Below are 21,403 nucleotides of genomic sequence, written 5' to 3'. Positions count from 1 at the left end.
CAGCAACCATCACTGGAATTAACATATGTTCGGAAACTCTGAGGAGGAGAAGCATTAAAAACAAATTTAAAAAAAATCAGAATATATTTTTGGATGACTTACAATACCCATTAATTATAAACATCAGATTTGGTAGTTTAACCCTTTGATTATCTCTTTATGCAGAACAAGACTGTGTAAAGCTACTCAAAACAGGATTACCTTTAACAGAAAGGCAAGAAAGTAAGGAAAAAAACCTGCTGATATTCCCCATATTCCAGTTGTGATTTTTAAACCCCTAGAAATATTTTCTGTGGTAGAAAAATTCTGTACTCCTGTTTGCAAACTCGAATTCAAATATTTAATAAGAAAGCTTAGCCAAAAGGCTGACTAAATAAGACACACGGTATAGATGGGGAGGAAATTAGTAGCTACATATATTAATTATCACCCTTTCTGGTATCACAGTCTCACTCAAGTTAAAATTTAAAGGGCTTAGATTACTTTCTGGTGAATTTTATTAGTTTTCCCCAAGAGGTGCAAAGACTAATGCTGTCACAACAGAAAAGGAGAGCATATACAGCGTCATTACAGGCTGAGTCACCCGAAAGCACTGAATCTTTCTTTATTATAACACAGCGTCTTAAATAGTCTCCTGAAGCACTATCATTTGTTATGCGATAGAGTGATAACAGCAAGCTAACCCAGTATTACAATAAAATGAAATCTGTCGCATCTGCGGAGTTGTTCTCAGTAGGCAGAATGAGTTCCCTTGCTGGTCTCTTTGGAGATAGCAGCTGCAGGCTTCCCTTCCTCTACTGCAATAGAGAAAGACGCAGAACAAGGTTGGTGAGAGCTGTCTTGTTGTTGTTGCTGGTGATACCATTTAGATATGCCTGCTGAGAGCCATGCTGCAGGTGGGAAGAAGAGGTGGTTGGGCGGATGTCCAAGAATTACAACCAAAAGATTCTTCCCTGTGCAGCTGTAGCCATCAACTCATTCTTCCCCCACACCCAAGTTTTCTAGTTACTTTCTCTCTGAAGAGTAAAATCTTCATGTATAAAAAAAGTAAAATCTGAAGGGACTTCTTCACCATGCCTCATCCCTATCTTGCCACCATTCAGATCCAATACATGCATGTTTTTCATTTCCTGGTACCACAGCCTAATCGCACAGCAACACCAGCTTCAAAACTGAGAACAATAGTGCGGTGCTTTCAAATAAGTCATGCGTGTTTTAATTTGTCTGTCATTAAGGAATTTATGACCCCTGTATTTTTTGAGGGGCCCACTACTGAAGACAGCAAAGCACAAAACTTCACATAATTGAAGAGCGTGACTGGACTTTCTCCACCCCCTCAGCTGACAAGCCGTTCACGAACACCATCTCCTGTCTTGTTTTCTTCCCTGTCCCCTTCTCTCCTCTTGTGATAGAACTCACCCAGATACAGATACTGTAGAACTTGTATGACATTTGCTGGCATCACACTGTTAAATAATACTCCTCCTACCTTGTTACTTTTCTATTTAGACTGCTTGTCACAGCAGAGAACAATTGGTTATAAGTTAAGGAACTTAGGCAAATGGGGTCTGGTCTTCCAAATCTCCATGTAGACACTACTATCATAAAAACCACACCATACTATAAATTTATATAAGAATAGATACTTGATGGACTACCTTGTGCACATCTTAATTGCAACTTTTTTGAAAATATTTTGAAAACGTTTTCCATTTTCACGCACTACCTTTAAATGCTAATTTCACCAAAAAATCCCCTTTAAAGTACGATTTCATCCAAATATTTTCAACAGTGCTCTCTATATGATGAGATTCCATGTAACAAGTTTCCTATTACACACCACAGAAAATTAATACATTTTGCATACATACACACTCTACACACATTTTATTCCACATCTCCCTACACAGCTGTGATCTGAAATCTGGCTGGTCTCTTTCATAAACTCACAATATACACAACCAGGAAATCAGGCAAGACAAGAGTGACTGAGAGGGTACACAGGAACTACATGATCAGCTGAAATAATTCTCAACATGCATCAGTAACACTAAAGTATCACGAAAAAAAGTGTGTTCTGTAATGCCCAGAATATTTTCGTAATTTCTCTATATTAATTTATTGCCTCTTGCAAGTTCCAGTATCTTTCTTCCTGTTTTACAACAGCTTATCTTTATCAATCACCATATAAAGCACTGTGCTGCTTTTCTAAGGTTCATCACTGCCACCACAGAAAAATTAAGCATACAATTTGCATATTGAAAGATATTTTCTGCATGCTTCCCACAAAACAAAAGCATATAGTTGTTTCTACAATAAAGAACACTATATAAATCACTTAGTGTCACCTACTTTCATTTTACAAGTCCAGTGGAAAATAGGCTAAAACGATAAAAACAGTTACTATGTCCATGGAGTGTTGTGCTTTTCCGAAAGAGGTATTTCAGCATTTATTTCACAATATAATTAATATTCCATGCCAAACTTGGAATTTTGGTTGTATCCTACAAAATACCTCATACGACTTCAGAACTCAGAATTAATTTTTCCATGTCCCTTTTCAATTCCTGTTTATCTTGGACACCCTGCAGAAAACTTCCATTTTGAGAGCCTTTAGTGTAAATGGGTTGTTCCAGTTATAAATTATTTGCAGATGGCTTTGGAAGTACTACGGTAAGTACACTGGTCACCAGCATAGGCACAAAACTATTTATACACCATGATACTTGGAAACCCTTCTCAGAAAACAGAAGTCCACTCTGCAGGGTGCTGTACAGAGAAAGGTTATTTTTGTCCTTAAGAGCTTAACACTCAATATAAGGCAGAAAAAGGAATACTGACATATGGACAAGGATATAAAGAAACTAAGACAACAATTTCAGAACAATAGACTCTGCTTTTGCACACCAGCAGCCTACCTCAGCTTCCTTTGAGTGTCACTTATTGCTTGACTAACTAGCTCTACGGAAGAGGAAGGAAACAACTATGCTCCAGATCAACAACATCCAACAGCAGCAACAGAACTTCAGGAAGTAAAGGGCTACTGCCTTCAAACTAATTGGCGAGCTCAAGCAGCACTTCAGTGACAAAAGACCAATGTTTGACTGTCAGCAATGTCTTATGCTTCCTCTTGTTATTTTGGAAGGCCATGCTCATACCCTCTCTCAGCTGAAAAAGAATCATTTGACATTTGGATACATTAAAATAATAGCTATCTTGAGAACAATGCAACGTATACCTGAAAAACTGAATGCTCACAGCAAAGCTGGATGGTTTTAAGAAATGCCTGTCTTTCTAGAAGCTAGGTATCACATATTATTTCCAAGACAAAGAGGATACCCCCTTCAATGAAAGCTGGATAGCAAAAATAACCTGAATAACTTAATGAAGAATCAAATTTTATACCTTTGCAAGAAGTCCCAGCTATCTCAAGATAGATGTCATCAGATTCCAGGCTTCTCCATAACATCTGAGTAAGGTATAATCTTTCTTTTTGTTCTAGTTGAAGTTTAAACATTATACATACAATTGCGCTGTTTGTGCTGGAACACTATCAAAATAGTTTCCTAGAGCTTTGCAACCTATAAGAACCTTTGTTATAAGATTCCCATAAGAATAACTAAAAATTCAAAGTTTCATCCTCTGGCACTCATACTAGAACACACTGCCAATGAAATTCTTTTTCATATCACTATAGCTGTATGATGTGGAAGAGATCCACATCTCTAGTCAAAAGGCAAGTGACTACTACAAAGGAAGAAATAGGAAGAAGTAGGGTGAAAATTGTGAAAACATGCTTCTGGATGTCCGAAGACATTCATTCTGAAAATATGCTTGGTTCTTTGCTATCCTTAAGCTTTAAGAGAACGGGAAAAACTGAAGCTACCCAGACAACTGCAGAAACACTGGTCAAGTACGCCTAAACACCAGCAGACTGAGAAGACTAAAATGTAGTTTAGTCAATACAGTGAACTTAAAGAGGAAATTACTTGCGTGTGGATTTACTGCAACAGACTTTTCACTGAGAAGTGAGGTAGATCAGTAAAAACTAATTTGTACAATGTTCTTCAAAGACAGGACTACTACAGGGACTTCATAGAAACAAGCTCTAAGACAATAAAAGAAGATTCAAAGATAAGTGGAAATACTATCTTAAACCTCTGACAAACAAGATTCCACAAACATGGAACAAGAATATTCCACAAACAAGTCAACAAGAATATTCAACAGGAGGGTACTAACATCTTTATCTCAGCTGTGACTCACTTCAGCAACATTTATTTTCTTAGGAACCCCTACAATTAAAATGAAACCCCCATTCGCTGACCAAAACCATGGGGAAAATGTTGTCTTTCTAATTGGATTTTCTTTATATTGGCAACTCCTTGTCTTATGACACAACAAGAAATAGAGGCCCATACCAGCTTTTTTATAACAAAGAATATAACTGTGTTAAAGCTGAGTAAAGGAAATCTTTGTATCCGTAGGAGAGAAGAAAGGAGGAAAAAAAAAATCCAAGGTGAGAACATTACTATCCCTGCTCACAAAATGAAGAAAATGTTGATGGACTTTCTAGTCATGACTATAACCTTAAAAACGTAAATTGATACAACAGTCCCAGCTCTATATCCCCCTTAACAGAAACAGTAACATTATTCATGTCAGCAAGAAACAGTGTCAGTGTTTTTTAAAATTTCACTGACTCTTACTCTACCAAAACTCAGTTGACACATTGCATCCTTTTGGACACTACTTATTTTCAAAACTTGAGGCTTCAGAAAGTGCTGCAAATATACAATTTACTCTATCTTTAAAAAAAGAAAAACGGAAGTGCTGTTTTTATTTTCAGTTATGGCAGGTTAGCCATACTATAAATGCTTTTGTTCAAGGTAACACACTTGTGCTCCCTTATATCCATCATTAGTGGTTCACCACTGGCTTAGCAATCTGCAAAACCATGTAAACGCAGACCTGAAAAAAATCCCACCCCAATCATAAGCTATTTTACATTCACAAATATTTAAGTTATCAAAAAGCCTTCAGGGACAACAATAGTTATTCTCCACAGTTTATAACCACAAACAGTTTCTTTTGCAAGTTCTGTTGCCAAATAAGTTTTTTTTATATCAACAAACACAGTTTAATAAACAGTCACTTCATCAGCCTCTTCTTAACTCTCACTTAAGAGTTACATAACTGGGAAAAATACTTTACACAGTGTCACAATTTATATGTTCGTTTAATTTATGGTGACAGTTCTGACATCTGAATGAAAACGGAACTTGAAGTTCCTTATATTTTCACTAGTTTAGGTATCTTCAACAGTAGGACACATGCAAGAACAATGTGTATGTTACAATAATTACGCTACTCAGATTCTCTCTGGTTTTTAAACAACCTAAAATGATACATTATTTTCCAAACTAAAGAAGTCCTCACAAGGCAATGCAACAACATTTGACTGCAATTTTTTTTGACTCCTGAATCCACCTCAAACTTGCTATATCCCCTTGCCACTGTTGGACTATGCTGTTTTAAAGGAAAAATAAACAAACATACACACACACTTTGAACTTTACACTTCTTTATGTATCATTTCCATCTTTGTAGTAAAACTAAATTAATAAGATTTTATGATGGTAACATAAAAAGCACTAAAATCACAGATGAAAACATCTGAAAAGTGAAAATCATATAAGCATTTAAGTTGCGTAAGAAATCCTTTTGACTTGATATTGTATTTAAGATCCCTCAGACGAATGCTATTTCACTGTATATCATTTTTTTAAATGGAGCGTGTAACAGTAGACTTATGCTGCATACACCAGTACAACGTAGATACATCAACACTTCAGTGTAGAGAGACCAGAGTTAACCCAGATACCAAAAGGAATCTACTCACAGTGCTGTAGCCAAGTAAGACGACTTGTAATACTTCCACATTACTGATGCTAAAACATTTCTGGTACCATACACAGTCATTTTATAACTACAGTACCTCTACAGTGCACCACATTACACAGCGTAAGCATATCCTAAGGAAATACAATGCCTCAAAATAAGTGAAACCATTGAAATAAGCATCTCAGAACAAGGTATGATGATGATGGTTTTTAAAACCAACATACTTACTACCTCTTACACAAAAGAAAGAGAGCTCTTACAAATTGATGACATAACCATACATAAGAACTCCCTGCTACTATTAGTAATTAACACAACCCTAGAAATACACAAGAGCAATCCAGAAAGATAAGCACAAAAGCAAGAGATTATGCAAATAATTACTACAGCTTCAACAAATTCCACTTATTTGGGGATTCAGGCATACAGATACCAGATTTTTATTACTTTGAATACAGAGCCTTAATTTAAATTGCAAAACAATACAGAACCTTTAAAAGGTGAAACTGGTTCTTAAAAAGCATCCCTTTATTCCTCTGAACAACAGTTATCCCTAGACTGCACAAATTTTTCTGCTGCACTGCTACTGAATCACAAATGTTAATTAATCATTTAACTCACCTGGCCTGGCTGGGGGGATAAACAATTAACAACCTCCTCCAGCATCACTGGTATGTGCAATCTTCCAAAATTATTGTTTTCTGTACTTTGAGGCAACTCCTCAGTTTCGCATTTCTGGACGGCTTGTTCCTTTAACTCACAGTCAGAAAGCTTTTTTGCTGAAGAATGGATCCTTCTGGCCAAAGTAGCCACATTTACTGAACTCAGTTTTAAGTTGCGCAGAAACAAACATTTGTAAACTTGGCACAGACACTGAGATAACATTTTTGGAGTTGATCAACCTAGAAAAATAATAGATGTAGGGAATTACTTCAAACATTTAGAACAGTAGGTTTGTTTAAAAAACAGAGTTGAAATGCTATTAAGTAAAAGCATTACACAGTCCAAGATGGGCAGTTTTATAGATATGTCAGCAAAAAGTAAGAATCTGTAACTTGTTTTCAGAATTTTCAATGTTATCTACCAATCAATCATATACAAGCAACAGTTTTCTTTTCATAAGGACCACCTTCTTTTCCTTTTGATTGCCAGAACTAGTAACAGTGTTACAATGTCCCAGAGATGCTAACAGTAAACAACTAACCAAATCTGAGCACAACCAGAGCAGCGACTTTACTTTCAAACTGCTCCCTTCTGTTTTGCCAAATGTAATGAGACAATTGCTCTGAATAGTAGCACTCTTGTTGCCAAGTTTTCCATATTTCTAGTTAAAACAGGAACAGACAAATCAAATACTGCAACTGTATTTAAGACACTGCTATAATTTGGTGTAACATGTTCAGTAAATATATGTTTTTCATCATGCATTACATCTTACAATACCAAATATTTTGAGCACAGATAGAGGTAAGAATTCTCCAGAGTATAACTGACTGAAATAATACTCAAACCCCTGGAAACATCAGAGTAGTTAGGTATGTACTTTGTCTTTTAACTACATGGAGAACTGATGATTCTTTCCCTCCATCCAAAACACTCCAAAACAAAGTCAGTAACCTATTAGTAGAAGGCTGTGTGACTTAAGTAAATTTTTACCTTCCATAAAAAAAAAAGCAAATTGAAAGTTTAATACAGGTAGCCTTTATTGATAAGATATCTGCGTCTCTTTATGGAGCTGAGACCTTCTATAATACTGTATTGCATACTCTCTCCTGCCAGGTAGGAAAGTTGCAAACTTTGGCACAAAACCATTCGAAAGGGTGCCATCCTACATTTATCCCATTAACAGATGAGCAACCTTATTTTAACTACTAGATATTTATTACATTATTTGCTTGGATTTACCTAACCAGAGGCTTTGCATATTTGGTCTGTATAGATAAGAACATGCTAAGTCATCACCTACAGAAAGTTATTCTTCTGATAGTTTAAGCCTCAGCTGGGCAATATTTCCCCTTACCTTAAATTTGGAAGCATGTAACACGCTACTACCTTGCACAGACAGGTTTTGCAACAAACCACAATGCCTCTACAGAAAATACTGTATGAACAGGGTGAAGACCATCAACCATCATCCAGCTCACACTGCCCTACACTGTTACAAGCCCAGGAGGTGTTATTAATACCAGGGACACATTTTGCTTCCAACAAACCCTATTGTACACAATTAGAAGTGAGCAGAAAGTAATTTCTCACGGTGTGTATTTAATCTGCACGCGTGCAGAGTTTGAGTCCCACCAGCCGAGAGGGAATTGCACTGAAGCGGACGGTAAAAGCAGCTAGAGAACAAGAACTAAACTCCATAACACTCTTCCCCAGAGGCGACGGGAGATGCGGCAACGCAGCCCATACGCCAGCCCAAGCCAGGCCTCACGGGAGCGCAGGGAAGAGGCTGAGGGCTGCTCCCCGCCCGGCGGGACACGAGGGGCCGCCTGCCCACCCCACCACGCTTGAGGAGAAGCCCCCCTCACCGCGGGCTCTACCACTGCCCCTCAGCCCCACTCCCGACGTGGCCATCCCCACATCCTCTCACCGCACCCCCCCTCAGCCCAGGCCTCCCCCTGAGAGACCCAAAAAGGCGGGAAGCGCCGCTCCCCGCGGCTCGGCTATGGGGGAGCCTCCACCTCGGCCTCACACCGGCGGGGCCACCCCCCCGGGACTCCCCCCACCCCCAATAGCAGGCGCCTGCGGCCTCCATGGGGCGAGTGGGGCCGAGCTCCACAGGGGACGCCGCGCACACCACACGGCCCAGTCCCGGGAGTACCGGCGGCGGCAATCAGGCCGTAACGCGAGCTGAACTGCTCGTCCCTACACGCTTACCGTGGGCGCCGTCGCGCTACCAACGTCATGGGGGCGTCTGCCAATGAGGAGGCGGAGGGGGCGGGCCGCTTGTGTTTGAATCGGGCGGGCGGGGCGGGCGGCCGTTGCTCGGCCGCGGCGCTGAGGTAAGTAGCGGCCGCGGCGGCCTGGGCGGTGGGTAGCCGGGTAGTGGTCGGGCTTTTGCGCCGTATCCTCGGCTGTACCGTGGGGCTGAGCCTGGCGGTGGGCACCGGGGGAGAGCTACACCGTGGTGGCGTAAGGAGCGAGCAGAGAGGGCTGGGACAGGGTGGGGCTGGGCCACGGCCCCCTGCTAGCCTGCCTCTGGGTGTTCCCTCAGCGTTATGGCTTTGCTTTGTGGCCGTGTCTCGGTCGGCTGAGAGAGGGCAAGCCGAAAAAGTGTTACTGAGAGCTTTTACCGTAAAGGTCTCTGCCTGCTTTTGGGGGTGAACGACCCGCAGTTATGAGCGAGGATGGCCCTTTAAAAGGAAATTATGGTTTGACATCTATGAAATATGCTTCTGTATTCTATGCGAGTTATGTTCATGTGAATCCCACTTCAACTGTCTCTTTAAACGTACGTGCAATGTGACTAAACCAGTAACTCAGAGAAAGCAGGTAGGTGGCTGCTCTGCTTCTGATTAACAACAAAACCACTCGCTTTGGTCTGCAGAAAACTCATCTGCAAGCTTGCTCTGAAATAAAGGAAAGCCAGTAAATGAATTAGTAGTTTAAATTGTTAAAATAAGCTTACAAATTTCCTAGGGAAATGCTACTTAGTTTTCCTAAAGTTGTGCTGAATTAGGTCACTTTTTCAGGCCAGTTACAGCGCTTTCCAAAGCTATGCTGTCATTGTAGCAGTCCAGAGGGCTAACCAAGGAATGGGTAGATCCAGCACAGGTGCAAGATGTTAGTCCCAATTACAGGTGTGAACTATTTGAAACATACAGCCTTTCACTTTTTTTTGTCAATTGCAGAAAAGATTCAGCTGCTTGATCTGAAAGAGTCTTGGAAGCGAAGAAGGGGGACAAAAGGGACATTGTTATGTCTGCTATGAAGGAAGAAGATGTCTGTAATCATGTAAAAGTGGTGGTCCGTGTCCGTCCAGAGTCTCAAAAGGAAAAAGATGGCAACTTTAGCAAAGTTGTTCATGTTGTTGACCAGCATATATTGGTCTTTGATCCGAAGGAGGAAGAAGTTAGCTTCTTTCAAGGGAAGAGACTGACCCATAGGGATATTAACAAAAGAAAAAACAAAGATCTTAAATTTGTGTTTGATGCTGTTTTTGCTGAAAGTTCATCCCAGTTGGAAGTCTTTGAGCATACTACCAAGAGTGTAATTGATGGCTTCTTAAACGGATATAACTGCACAGGTGGGTAAACTTGCTATTTATCTTCTTCAATTCAAAAACTAATTCAAAGTTTCTACCATTGTCTCTGACTGCTGCAGAGGCCTTAGAAAAGGCTGAGATATAGATAAAACATTATGTTTTAATTTATAGATATGAGAGGCTGACTTTTTAGCCTATGGAAGTTAAGGTAGCTCTACTCTGTTTTGTAGATGAGTTCATGTTAGGGTTATAATAGACTTCAGAATTTTACCTGAATTTTGAACTGAAAATTCAAAAATAAATGTGATTTTGAAATAGCTTCTGATTGTAGCTGTTAAAGGTAAAGCCTAAGTAAGAAACTTGATCAGTTTATGAAAACAGCTGTGCGGAATGGCAGAGGTGTGTGAATGTCCACTTGACTTTTGGATTCCTGATTAGCTTATTGATATATAGTGTATCTGTTTGCTTTGTTGTTTTTTTTTGTGAAAATTCAGTACTTGCATATGGTGCAACGGGAGCTGGAAAGACTCATACAATGTTAGGTTCCCCTGAAGATCCTGGAGTGATGTATTTAACCATGATGGCGCTTTATAATTGCATGGATCAAATAAAAGAAGATAAAATATGCAATGTTGCTGTCTCTTACTTAGAGGTAAGCTAGTTCCTGTATTTGGTATGTTGCTTCTAATAAGGCATATTTTAATAAATAAAGATAAGCTGGTTTTGCCTTACCCCAGCCCTTTCTGAGACTTTACAAAATGTGTTCTTGATAAGAATGGAACTGAACCGTGCTCCACAAATTTGTCGTTATTCATAAGCACCTGTTACTGTTTTACAGAAGGCTGCCCAAAAAGAACAATATCTTTTAATATATTTACTAAAAATTTTAATGATTCTGGCTTGCTGATCAGTTACATCCCTCTGAACATCTGTTGATGTGTACAAGAAAATCTCTTTTCAGGGATATATTTCAGGACTTCACAGTGAAATCCTATATACACTGTGAAATCGCACAGCAAAATAATATCCAGTCCCTCTTTGATGATAACTTTTAGTTTTCAGTTTACTTAGCTACAATAAAGTAAAACTCCTTGAATTAGAATTGCTATGCCAAAGGTTAGCTCTTCAGAAATATTCCTTTTGGTCTTTGTTGTCACCTTCCTCTCTCCTCTCTTCAGCTTTTTTGCATCACAGTTCTGTTTTTTGCAAGTAGCTGCCTTGGCACTGCTGTCATGCAGTAATAGCAAAATTGTTACCTTCTAGTCCCCTCAATAGAAGACTAGTTAGTATTTTGGGAGGAGAAGGAGGAGGGAAAAGTTTCCTTTGCCATGTGCTATTTCAGGTGCTTCCACAGACCAAGAAATAAAGTATTCAAGAATTTTAACAGAAGTACATTTGGATTAAGAAATCTCTCTGAAGTGTAATAGAGGACAATAAATGCTTTGGACTTGTGTTTGCTGCAAAAGTTTGTTGATTTTTTGTAAAGAGAGTAAACTTAGCTTTTTAATGAAGAATTAAGGTTTACTAGGAAAGAGTGACTCCCACTTTAATGGCTAAAAAAATTCATACAGTTGAATTAATTGACTATTTTAAGCTCAGTGTAGGAAAGCTGTTTGGCAAAAATTCTATGGAATGAATTCGTTACTTTGTCTTAAAGAAGTATTAAAAAAGGCCGTGATGATTTCTGGTTAGTTAAGTTTAATCCTGTCACGTATGGTAGGATAGTTTTACTAACAGCTTTTAAATTCCCTTTCAAAGATCTACAATGAACAGATCCGTGATCTGCTGGTAAACTCAGGACCTCTGGCTGTTCGTGAAGATACCCAGAAAGGGGTGATAGTTCAAGGGCTAACGTTACATCAGGTATGTAAATAAGATACTGAAATTCAGGAAACCTCACAATGTGTTTGAGAAAATGGTGAAGTTCGAATTGATCTGTTAAAGTTATATGCAACTTGGTAATTTCCCAGTGGGATTTCTTTCTGGCAATAATCACCAATACCTTAGTAACTAATGAATCTAATTAATTATTCAAAAGCATGTTGTGGAAAAAAAAATGCTATTTTTCTTAAGCACAAATGGATTACAACATCCAGTTCTTAGTATCTAAAGGGTACCATTGGTTTGATGCTCATCTTCAGGTTTTGGAATATTTGGGTTTTGGCTAATACACTGTAGCAGTTCTTACAACATCTCAGAGTGTTCTGCACCTTCACAAATCTTGTGTCTACTTCTCAGGGTTGGTTTTGTTTTTAAATAACCATGTGTGAAAAGTTTCCCTTTAAATGGCTTTTCCAGGCCAGCATAGCAATTCTTTGTCAGTCAGTGATAGAAATTAGTTTTCCAATCTGAAAATTGACTCTTGTGGACCTGTTTTCTTGCAGCCTTTTAGTGTATGTTATGTGCTGTATAGCTTCCGGCTTTTGTGTACGTGAGATAATGATTCAACAGGTAACAGCATCATTAATTTTGTTCACACTGAACACCATCCTTCCCAAAGCTTGAGTCTTACGGGGAAAAAAAAATAGTATATCACTATGTAATACATTAATATAAGAAAAATTAAGTCAGTCATTCTTAAATAAAACTTTTTCTGACTATGGAGAACCTGTGGAGATTTGTTTAAATTCTTAACTGCAGAAATTTAAACCAGGGAATTTTTTTAGTAAAGTGCTTGCTTCTTGTGCCGTACTGCTTTTTAACTGAAAGTGTTAGTTTGAAGTGCCTCAATTCCAAAACAGAAATTTCTTTTATATCTAGGTAAATAAAATTTTAAGTTCCTTTATTTGTTTTTTTGAAGATGAATGTTACTGTATTTTAGAATCAGTGTAGAAATTCCTATAGTCGACAAAAAGGAAAAAAAATAAAGTGCGCTTATCTTTTGCTCTATCCTTAAAGCCTAAATCGGCAGAGGAAATCCTTCAAATGTTGGACTATGGAAATAAAAATAGAACACAGCATCCCACGGATGTAAATGCCACCTCTTCCCGGTCCCATGCTGTCTTTCAGGTAAGATGATATAGCAGATAGACAGTGGTCATCACTGGGAGGTGTAGTTGTTTAAATTTGAATACAATAGAAGCTCTTTGTTTAAACTGTGTTGAACCTTAGTTTAGGTGAGAGGAGATTGACTTGTTGACTCTTCGTTCCTTGTAAGTATGTAAAGGTTCATAATGATTATATTTTAAAAAACTAATTCAATGAGAAGCTCTCTGGTTCCATTAGTTTGGACTAATACTCCTTAGAAGAAATATCTTTTCTGTAAAACTAATTTTGAGCTTTGAATATACTTCCATATTGTAATTTTATAAACTGAAGGTTGTTGGGGGGGTGTTAATGCTTTCTGGTTTCATTATGTTGCTCAACATTTTTCTAGGAAAAATGTTTTACGAAGGCAGTTATACATCTGACTATGAACTGAGATTCTCAAGTAGTACTTTCTCATCCTGCTTATTTTGGTTCATGTTGATTTTTACACTAAAGTGATTTCTTAATATTCTGGTATGTACCATGTTTGAGAAGAACTAAAGCAATACATATTCTCTGAAAATATCTCCACACGCATACTGGTATTATTGAAATGAAATGCTGGTTTTTAGTTTCTACAGATGCGTTTTGCACGTGTTGTACAAATCTGCTAGAATTTAGGACTTCTCCAAAGATTATTGCTGTTTGGTAACCACCACCTTATCCTTCTGACTCCTCTTAAACATGTGGTATTTTTAAAAAAATATAATTAAAAATGGGTCTTGTTAGCTAAAACTTCTTTTTCTGTTTGCTAGTGCATACTGCAAAGCACATTATCTTGTAGTGTTTATATGTTGCCAAAATATTAAACCAAATTTGAAATCTGGTCCTTGCATTACAGCTGAACTATTTAACTGTTAAGCAGTTCTTAACTATATCTGCAGACTTAAGCAATGATTAATAACTGTAGTGAAAACTTTGTCTTTTGACGTGGATGATGGTAATGCCAAGTAGCTGTAAAGTTAGCTCTCCAGAGCTCTACTGTCACTTTCAATGAGAAAAGAGGTTAATAACAGACAGTAAATGTGTTAAATACTTCTAAAATATGTAACAAAGCAAAAGTCATTCCCACTCTAAAAGCTTCTATGTTTTCTTATATACCTTAGACTTCTGTTACAAATTGCCCCTCCAAGTTTTAATTTCCCCTGAGGTCTTGTCCATGGTTGTACATTTAAGGCAAAGACTTCTCACAAAGTTGTTCAGTTTGAGAGCTGCATTGTCGTGTATGTGTGCTGCCTTTAATAAGGCACAAAGTGCAGTGCCACAGACTGTGACCAGAGAGCAAACTGCTGATTTCTGTTTCTTTACTTGCTGGGCTAGAGTATTTTACTTCCCTCACCTTTACTCAATGGGAAAATCCCTGGATTGTCTTGTCTGGTAGGCTTTGAATCCTTCTCAGTTCATTTCTAAAAGTGGCAAGCAATTAAATAAATTGGCTAAATATTGCAAACTTGTAGTATCTTCAACAAGAAGACAAGCAATTCTGTGAACAGGGATGCTGGAGAGTTTGTCTTCTCCAGCCTACATTCTGTATTTACTCTTGCAAATTGATCTCACTGTAGATAAATCTAGTTGTTAGCAGAAGTTGCATATTCACCAAATAAACTATACTGACAAATTAGCATACCTGTACCTTACCGCAAATTTGTTTAATGTATGACAAAAAATGGATCTGTATACTTAATCAGACTTACACTTTTTTTTAAAATTCACCATTTCAAACTACTTCCAGCTTACAGCAGAAGTAAAGCATATATGAACGCATGCAGGTGAAAAGATTGTTTTGGGGCAATATAAGTACAACCATAATGAAAACAAAGGTCCTCTCATGTCTAAATATTGTAGAAACAGCAAATATAATTTCTATGTGTTTATATATATATACAGAAGTATGTATATTTAAGATGCAGCTTGTTTGCAGTGCAATGAATGAAAACTGTCATGCTCAGTGGTTTTGTAAATGCATTTTATATTATGTTCTGAAATGAATAAGCGTTGTTTCTTATTTTTTGCTGTGTGTATTATATACACATCGTAAACTGGTGTGATGCATGAGAAAGTACAATTCACAATTGTCTGAATGTTTGCAAAATGTTGTTACGGTAAGCATCTGACTTTAAAAAGTAAAAAGCATATGCTTTTGCAGCTCACGTGTATTAAGCTCAGAATGATTTTTCTCTGAGATCATTATTGTTGATAATAGAATTCTTAAGACTATTCAAACTACTGTGAACATTTATTATTTTATAATTTTTTTTTGGAGCTTGAGGTAACTGACAAAGTCATTTCGAGACTAATCTCTCCGTGTTCTTTCTCTGTTTTTCTATGTCCCTGTAGTAGTAAATGCCTCAGCAGTGTAAAATGCACTGGCTGTCTCTTAACTGACTGCAGCTGTATATGGGGACTGGCTAAATGGCATATTTGATTGAACTTGATATTCAGGGACAAATGTCTGGATGTTAGAACCTTTTTGTGAAGGAAAAGACCTTTCAATGTAAAGACTAGTTATTGCCATGCCATGGTGCAAAGAGTATTCTGCTGTCTACTCAGTATTCAGTCCCAGTGCACAGTTCATTCACAAAAGCTGTCAGAATGTTTCTGTTCAAGGATACTGTAGTTACCAAAAACTTTCTCTGGTGTTCTTTGTAATATTCCTAAACCAATTTACTCTTGTAATGAGATAATCCTGAATGTTTGTTGCGTTTGTCTTTTGAGTTTGTCTAGTTGTCAATCAAGATATCTAATTGCTTTTGCGTAAGTGTTTATTTTCTTGTTAAGTGCACAAATTATTGGTAAAAGTCATGATCCATTTCGTTACACAGTTGTATCTTGAATGTGTGCTTTATATAAATACCTACTAATATTATGTGTTCTCAAAGATAAACTAGTGCAGCCTTTGAATAATAGTGCGTTTAAGAGTGAATGGGTTTTAAGCCTTTTCACAGCAGTGACTTTGTGCTTGGGAGGAGGGGGGTTTATGTCACTTATTTATAAGAATGTGTGTGTAATTAAATGCTTAATATAAGTACTGCATCTGCATGTGGCACTTTAAAGGAACATTACTGTTGCTAACTAGATGAGTCCAATGAATGCAGCTGGAAGTTTAACAGATTTTAATTAATGTGCACTGCTTTAAGCTACGCAAGTTCGCAACCATACGCTTTTTAAAGTAGATTCTTAAGTACTCCATCTACTTGAGAAACTTATTAGCAATGTTGGCATCTGTAAGAAATAACTGCAAACTAGTCAGTATTACAAGTAATCACTTACGTCGGTTTCTTGTCTTTTTCTACAAATCTGTGATACTCTGCAGAACATGTCTTACCTGCTCATCCTTTATTGCCTTGTTGGTTCCACAGATACAAATGATGAAAAATCCCTATTGAGGTCTTGATTCCTCTTCATTTTTAAGTTTTCTGTTACTTTAAGAGTTGCTCCTGTTTCTAGTGAGTGATTATCTTTTATGCTGGCCTTGGTTCTTGTTAACTTTATTGGAGCGGGACGTTTTCTGTAACTGACTCAGAGTAGTAAAAGTCTTGGCCCAGGACATTCTGAGCTGGTTTTAGAGATGCAAGTTTTTACCTTACTGTACCATCTGTCTTGGGTTTGAAATCTCTATCTAGGTCAGGCAATTACTGCATCTGAAAGTAAAATCCCAATTGCTGCACTGTTCTATTGAAAGTGTTCTGCTGACGGACAAAGAAATAGAAAAGATTCTGCTTTGGGGCATTTCCTGTATCTTTTGAATTTTTATAAAAGCTTGAGTCATACAACATAGTTTGGCTGTCACTCTACCTTTTCCTACTTCACTAATGATAATTACTGGGTTCTGGTAGAGTGCTATCAGCCTGAGATAGCTACTTTACCAAGGTAAGTACAAGGAAGTGGCTTTTTTCTTCTTTTTTTTTTTTGGGGGGGGGTGGGTATATTGTGCTAGAAATATTACAACAGAACTTACTTGTATTGTTTGATACAGCAACATGTCTGTTTGGTATGGACATACCTTGTGGCAAGTCATAAGACTTTTATTCCCTCCCAATACTTGTCAATTCTTTTTCTATTACAAGTTGCTGTGAAAACATAATTTCTCATGTGCAAAGCTTAAAGCTGGTGAGATATTGTCTTTATTAGTCAATCATCTTATATGTATGGCAGCTCTTTCCCAATTCACTGTCTAAAAGCGTGTTCATTAAAGTGTCAGTAACCATTAGCCTTACAAATGGCAAGGCACTCAACACAAAAGAATGGGAAAAAGCCATCTAAAGATAACTGTAATTCTTCTTATTGACTGTATAATCATGCTCTCCTGACTTCCTCATAAACCTGAGGAAAGAATACCTTCACTAGCAGAAGGAAGCAAAAGCATTTAGTTCGTTGTATGTCTCCTGTACGGTGAAAATTTCAGAAAAGAAGGGATGAGGGGGGAGCAAGTGGCCTTGGGGGTCACAGTTTCCCAAAAGATCCTGTAGTATGTGTTTTCACAGCAGTAAATGAGTATTGTTCTCCTATTAATGGTAGTTACAGTTAAGTCTAAATCACTGAAGTCTGGCCTTTTTCCTGGTTTATCCCTATATATACATATATATATATCTATCTATCTATGGCATACTCTTACAGGTGCCTTTAAAAAATGAACACCTCTTTCAGTTTAAAGTGCAATAATGTCATATGCATCTTAAGCATGGAAGAATGAAGAGCTGTTTTAGCTATGAAATTCATTTGAAGCTCACCAATCTTTGCCGCTGTGGTAAGCAGGACTGGGGAGAGAATCAAAAGGGCAAAAGTGAGAGGAGAGGGAAATACCTTGTGGTTCACTTAATAAGTGACAGGGGTGGGGTGGAAGCAATCACTTGCCACTGGCAGTCTGGTCCCCAGCCAGTCCTCAAGCAATGGCTACTTTGGAAAAACTTTTGATCAATTAGGGTCAGCTGTCCCCTTGCAACCACTTGCCCACTGCCTTGACACTGTACAACTGCTGTTCAAGGAAAAGCTAAACACCAGTGTGCTATCAGCACTGTTTGGGTCACAAATCTGAAAGCACCGTATGGGCTGCTGTGCAGAAAACTAACTCCATCCCAGCCAAGCCCAGTGCAACCACACTCTGCTGCCTTTTCCCTGCTAATATGTGAAGCAGGTGAGCTTAAGAGGTAAGTGTCAGAAATGGATTCGCTATTTTCTATTAGGCCAAACTGCTTGTTGGTGTTAGATATGTACTAAAAGGTTTAACTTGGATTTTAAGAAGTATTCCAATAAATATTTCTGAAAATAGTTGTTACACTGTAAAATGAACTTGCTGCTTAGAGTAGTAACAGACTGGTTAGTGGTTACTTTTTAATTATTTTATTTTTTTTGTAGATTTATCTAAGACAGCAAGATAAAACAGCTAGTATTAATCAAAACGTTCGCATCGCCAAAATGTCTCTCATTGACCTGGCAGGATCTGAACGTGCCAGTGCGACAAATGCCAAGGGGGCTCGTTTTAGAGAAGGAACAAATATTAACCGCTCCCTGCTAGCTCTTGGAAATGTCATTAATGCCTTGGCAAATCCAAAGGTATGTGCTGCTTTTCCATGCAATCTTCACCTCCTAGTGTTGTGAAAACATTTTTAAAAATGGTAAGTATTGAACTGGCACTACCTCTTTGTATCATATCTGGTTTGACTCTTACTGTATCTTTGGAATTTATCCCTGGGATATCCTAATGGAGTATATTTAAAAAAACATATACATAAGGTACATTTAGAATCATTCTAATTAAAAAAAAAAAAAGTCTCTGTAAGCTTTGGGGAGAGGAAAAAAAAATTTGCCTTATCTTTTCTGTTGCTGACTCGTCTGATGCAACTTCACTTTTGCTACATTAGCACCAATGCTGAAATTAACTTTTACTTGGAAGAGAAACAACTTTTTAGAGTATGTATTATGTATTTCACTTCTGCTGATACCGATGTTGGAATCTGCATCCCTCTGACTGCCTTAAGTCTCAAAGGCTTATTTAAATTAACTACATGGAGTTTTTTTCTGTGGAAGAATATTTTAGGAAAACATCTTGGTTTTTGTTGCTTACACTCAGAATAGAAACGCTAAGGCCTTAAACAGTTTTAACTGCTTTTGATTTTGCCTTATTGTAGGCTAGTCATAGAGGTGAATAAGTTTTGTTTCTGTCCCACAATCAGGAAGCCTAGGATTCATATAGTTTGAATTAGAAAGGTTCTTACCCTCCAGTTATATGTATGCTGCTCCTGGTCTTACACTGCTCCTGCATATTAACAAAAAAAAGCGTGGGGGTTTTTTTAGCATTAATGAAGTTGTTTTTTTTTTATGATTCAGTCATTTAATGAAACATAGATGCTTTTTAATTTCCTGCAACAAGTAAAATTACAATACAAGAGCAAAGATATTTTTTTTCCAGAGGTTTATGCCCTTTAATCTTAGGGGAGGAGGCTTTTATAGGGGAAAACAACACCTATCCAAAGCTGTTCTTTTGTGCTGTTCCACGCACACCCCTTGCTCATAGTAGTGAATTAGTCTCCTGATCTGGCTCACCAGCTCAAGGGAAGGAGTGGGGACAAGTTATGTGGAAGAATGATAAAACATCCTGAACTTTTGCCAAAGCCAAGTCCATTACCTACAGCTATACACTTCTTGTCCTTCTGTTCAGCTAACAGTTTCCCCTTCAAATATGCCAGGGAAAAATGATCAGAGCTCTTAATTCTCTTCCTGGTGCCATGTATTCTTATCACTATCTTATTGGAGTGGGAGGCAGAATTTAGAATCTGTACCGTTGACATAAGTAAGATTCTTCATGCTGACTTATTTGGTGTGGAAATGGGGTCCTAGTGATCTAACTTTGTGCTGTGAGATGAAGATTCAGTAGACGTGATTGAAAGAAAGCTTCACAAAGCAGACTTTGAGTTGCCTGGAAAGATTGTGGAGTCTCCATCCTTGGAGATATTGAAAACCCAACTGTGCAACCCTTGGCAGCTTGCTATAGCTGACCCTGCTTTGAGCAAGCAGACTGGAATAGATGGATCTTGAGATGTCCTTCCTAACCTCGATTATTCTGTGAACTGAAAGTAGTTTTATGTGGTTTACCTTTTCTGTTAATTGCCCACATCACAAAAATAGTTGCTATGTATCCACACATCGTAAAGTAATCTGGCTAATACACGTGTTATAAAAGTATTAAACAGTTCCAATAGATTTAAAAACACTTGAGATATGTATGCAATTTTGGGGAAAACTACTTATGTCAAAGAAAAGTTCCAAGGCTGTTTGTCATGTTTTGTGGCATTGTTGAGATTCGAAGTAGACTTCTAGGCAGGTGAATATTCAAAGTCCAGTTGACTAATCCATAAACATATATATATAACTGTCTTTCTAGAGCAAGAAACAGCACATTCCTTATCGAAACAGCAAGCTTACACGTTTATTGAAAGATTCTCTTGGAGGAAACTGCCGAACAATAATGATAGCTGCTGTTAGTCCCTCTTCTATGTTCTACGATGATACATATAATACTCTTAAGTATGCAAACCGAGCAAAGGATATTAAGTCTTCTGTGAGTATGTTGGTATTTATTGATCTTTTGTCAATGTATAATAATATAGTATTAAGAGAAGAGTTATTTCTTTTACCAATTATAATTTCCTTCACCTTTGTCTCAAAATTTTGTTCAGTTACCTGTTTTTTTTTCTTACAGTCAACTCTTCATCATGAGTGATACGTGTAGTAGATACAGAGAGAGTACAGCTGGCTAGTTTTGGCCTAAAAGCAACATAGCTTTATTAATAGGATTATGTTGCCGTTTTGAAAGAATTTGTTTTGTGAACCTCAAATTTTTGAAATACTCTTCAGCTGGTAGAATTCACAGCCAGTTTCAGTATCTTACTATTACATTCTCAGAGAACTGTGAAGTATATTGAAGAAATGTCTAAGCAGTTGTACAAGAGCCAGTCTAGGTTAGTTACAGGTAGAATTCAGCCGCAGCCAAGGAGCTCAATGAGATTCTGTTGAGAAATGAAAAGCTACTAGGCTGTCCTGGCTTCTGCTCTCTATTATCCAGATTATTCTGATTTTTTTTTTTTCATAATCCTTTGTATTGCAGCTCCTAATTTCCTTTACGTAATATGGTGTTGACTGTAGTTTCTGTTTGTTGCATACTTAAAGATAGTTTTTATAATAAAATGCACAAGATACACATTAAACAGTAAAACTAGTCTGAACAAATGGAAAACGTGCTTGCACATGTAAATGTAATAACTTTTT

The 21,403-nt window shown here is 37.7% G+C and overlaps 2 protein-coding genes across 8 annotated transcripts in view; one reads left to right on the top strand and one right to left on the bottom strand.

Annotated features, from left to right (window-relative positions):
- Positions 1–8,808, bottom strand: part of METTL15 (methyltransferase 15, mitochondrial 12S rRNA N4-cytidine) — a 112,443-nt gene extending 103,635 nt beyond the window's left edge. For 2 of the 7 annotated variants that reach the window (XM_063332375.1, XM_063332376.1), the window contains exon 1: positions 6,526–8,513. In XM_063332375.1, coding sequence (XP_063188445.1) covers positions 6,526–6,789 — 264 coding nt within the window. In that variant the 5' untranslated portion in view covers positions 6,790–8,513. The other 5 variants (XM_063332374.1, XM_063332370.1, XM_063332371.1 and 2 more) reach the window with 5 other exon arrangements.
- A 991-nt stretch (positions 8,809–9,799) lies between these two features.
- The window catches only part of KIF18A (kinesin family member 18A), a 41,935-nt gene continuing 30,331 nt past the window's right edge, over positions 9,800–21,403 (top strand). Inside the window, exons 1-6 of the mRNA XM_063332380.1 lie at positions 9,800–10,153; positions 10,606–10,763; positions 11,870–11,974; positions 13,010–13,120; positions 18,494–18,691; positions 20,520–20,696. Coding sequence (XP_063188450.1) covers positions 9,826–10,153; positions 10,606–10,763; positions 11,870–11,974; positions 13,010–13,120; positions 18,494–18,691; positions 20,520–20,696 — 1,077 coding nt within the window. The 5' untranslated portion in view covers positions 9,800–9,825. The remainder of the gene's footprint in view (positions 10,154–10,605; positions 10,764–11,869; positions 11,975–13,009; positions 13,121–18,493; positions 18,692–20,519; positions 20,697–21,403) is intronic.

Source organism: Chroicocephalus ridibundus, chromosome 4 (assembly GCF_963924245.1).
Source record: "Chroicocephalus ridibundus chromosome 4, bChrRid1.1, whole genome shotgun sequence".
Lineage (NCBI taxonomy): Eukaryota > Metazoa > Chordata > Aves > Charadriiformes > Laridae > Chroicocephalus > Chroicocephalus ridibundus.
Note: the sequence above shows the minus strand (reverse complement) of the source record. Positions and strands in the feature narration are given on the sequence as shown.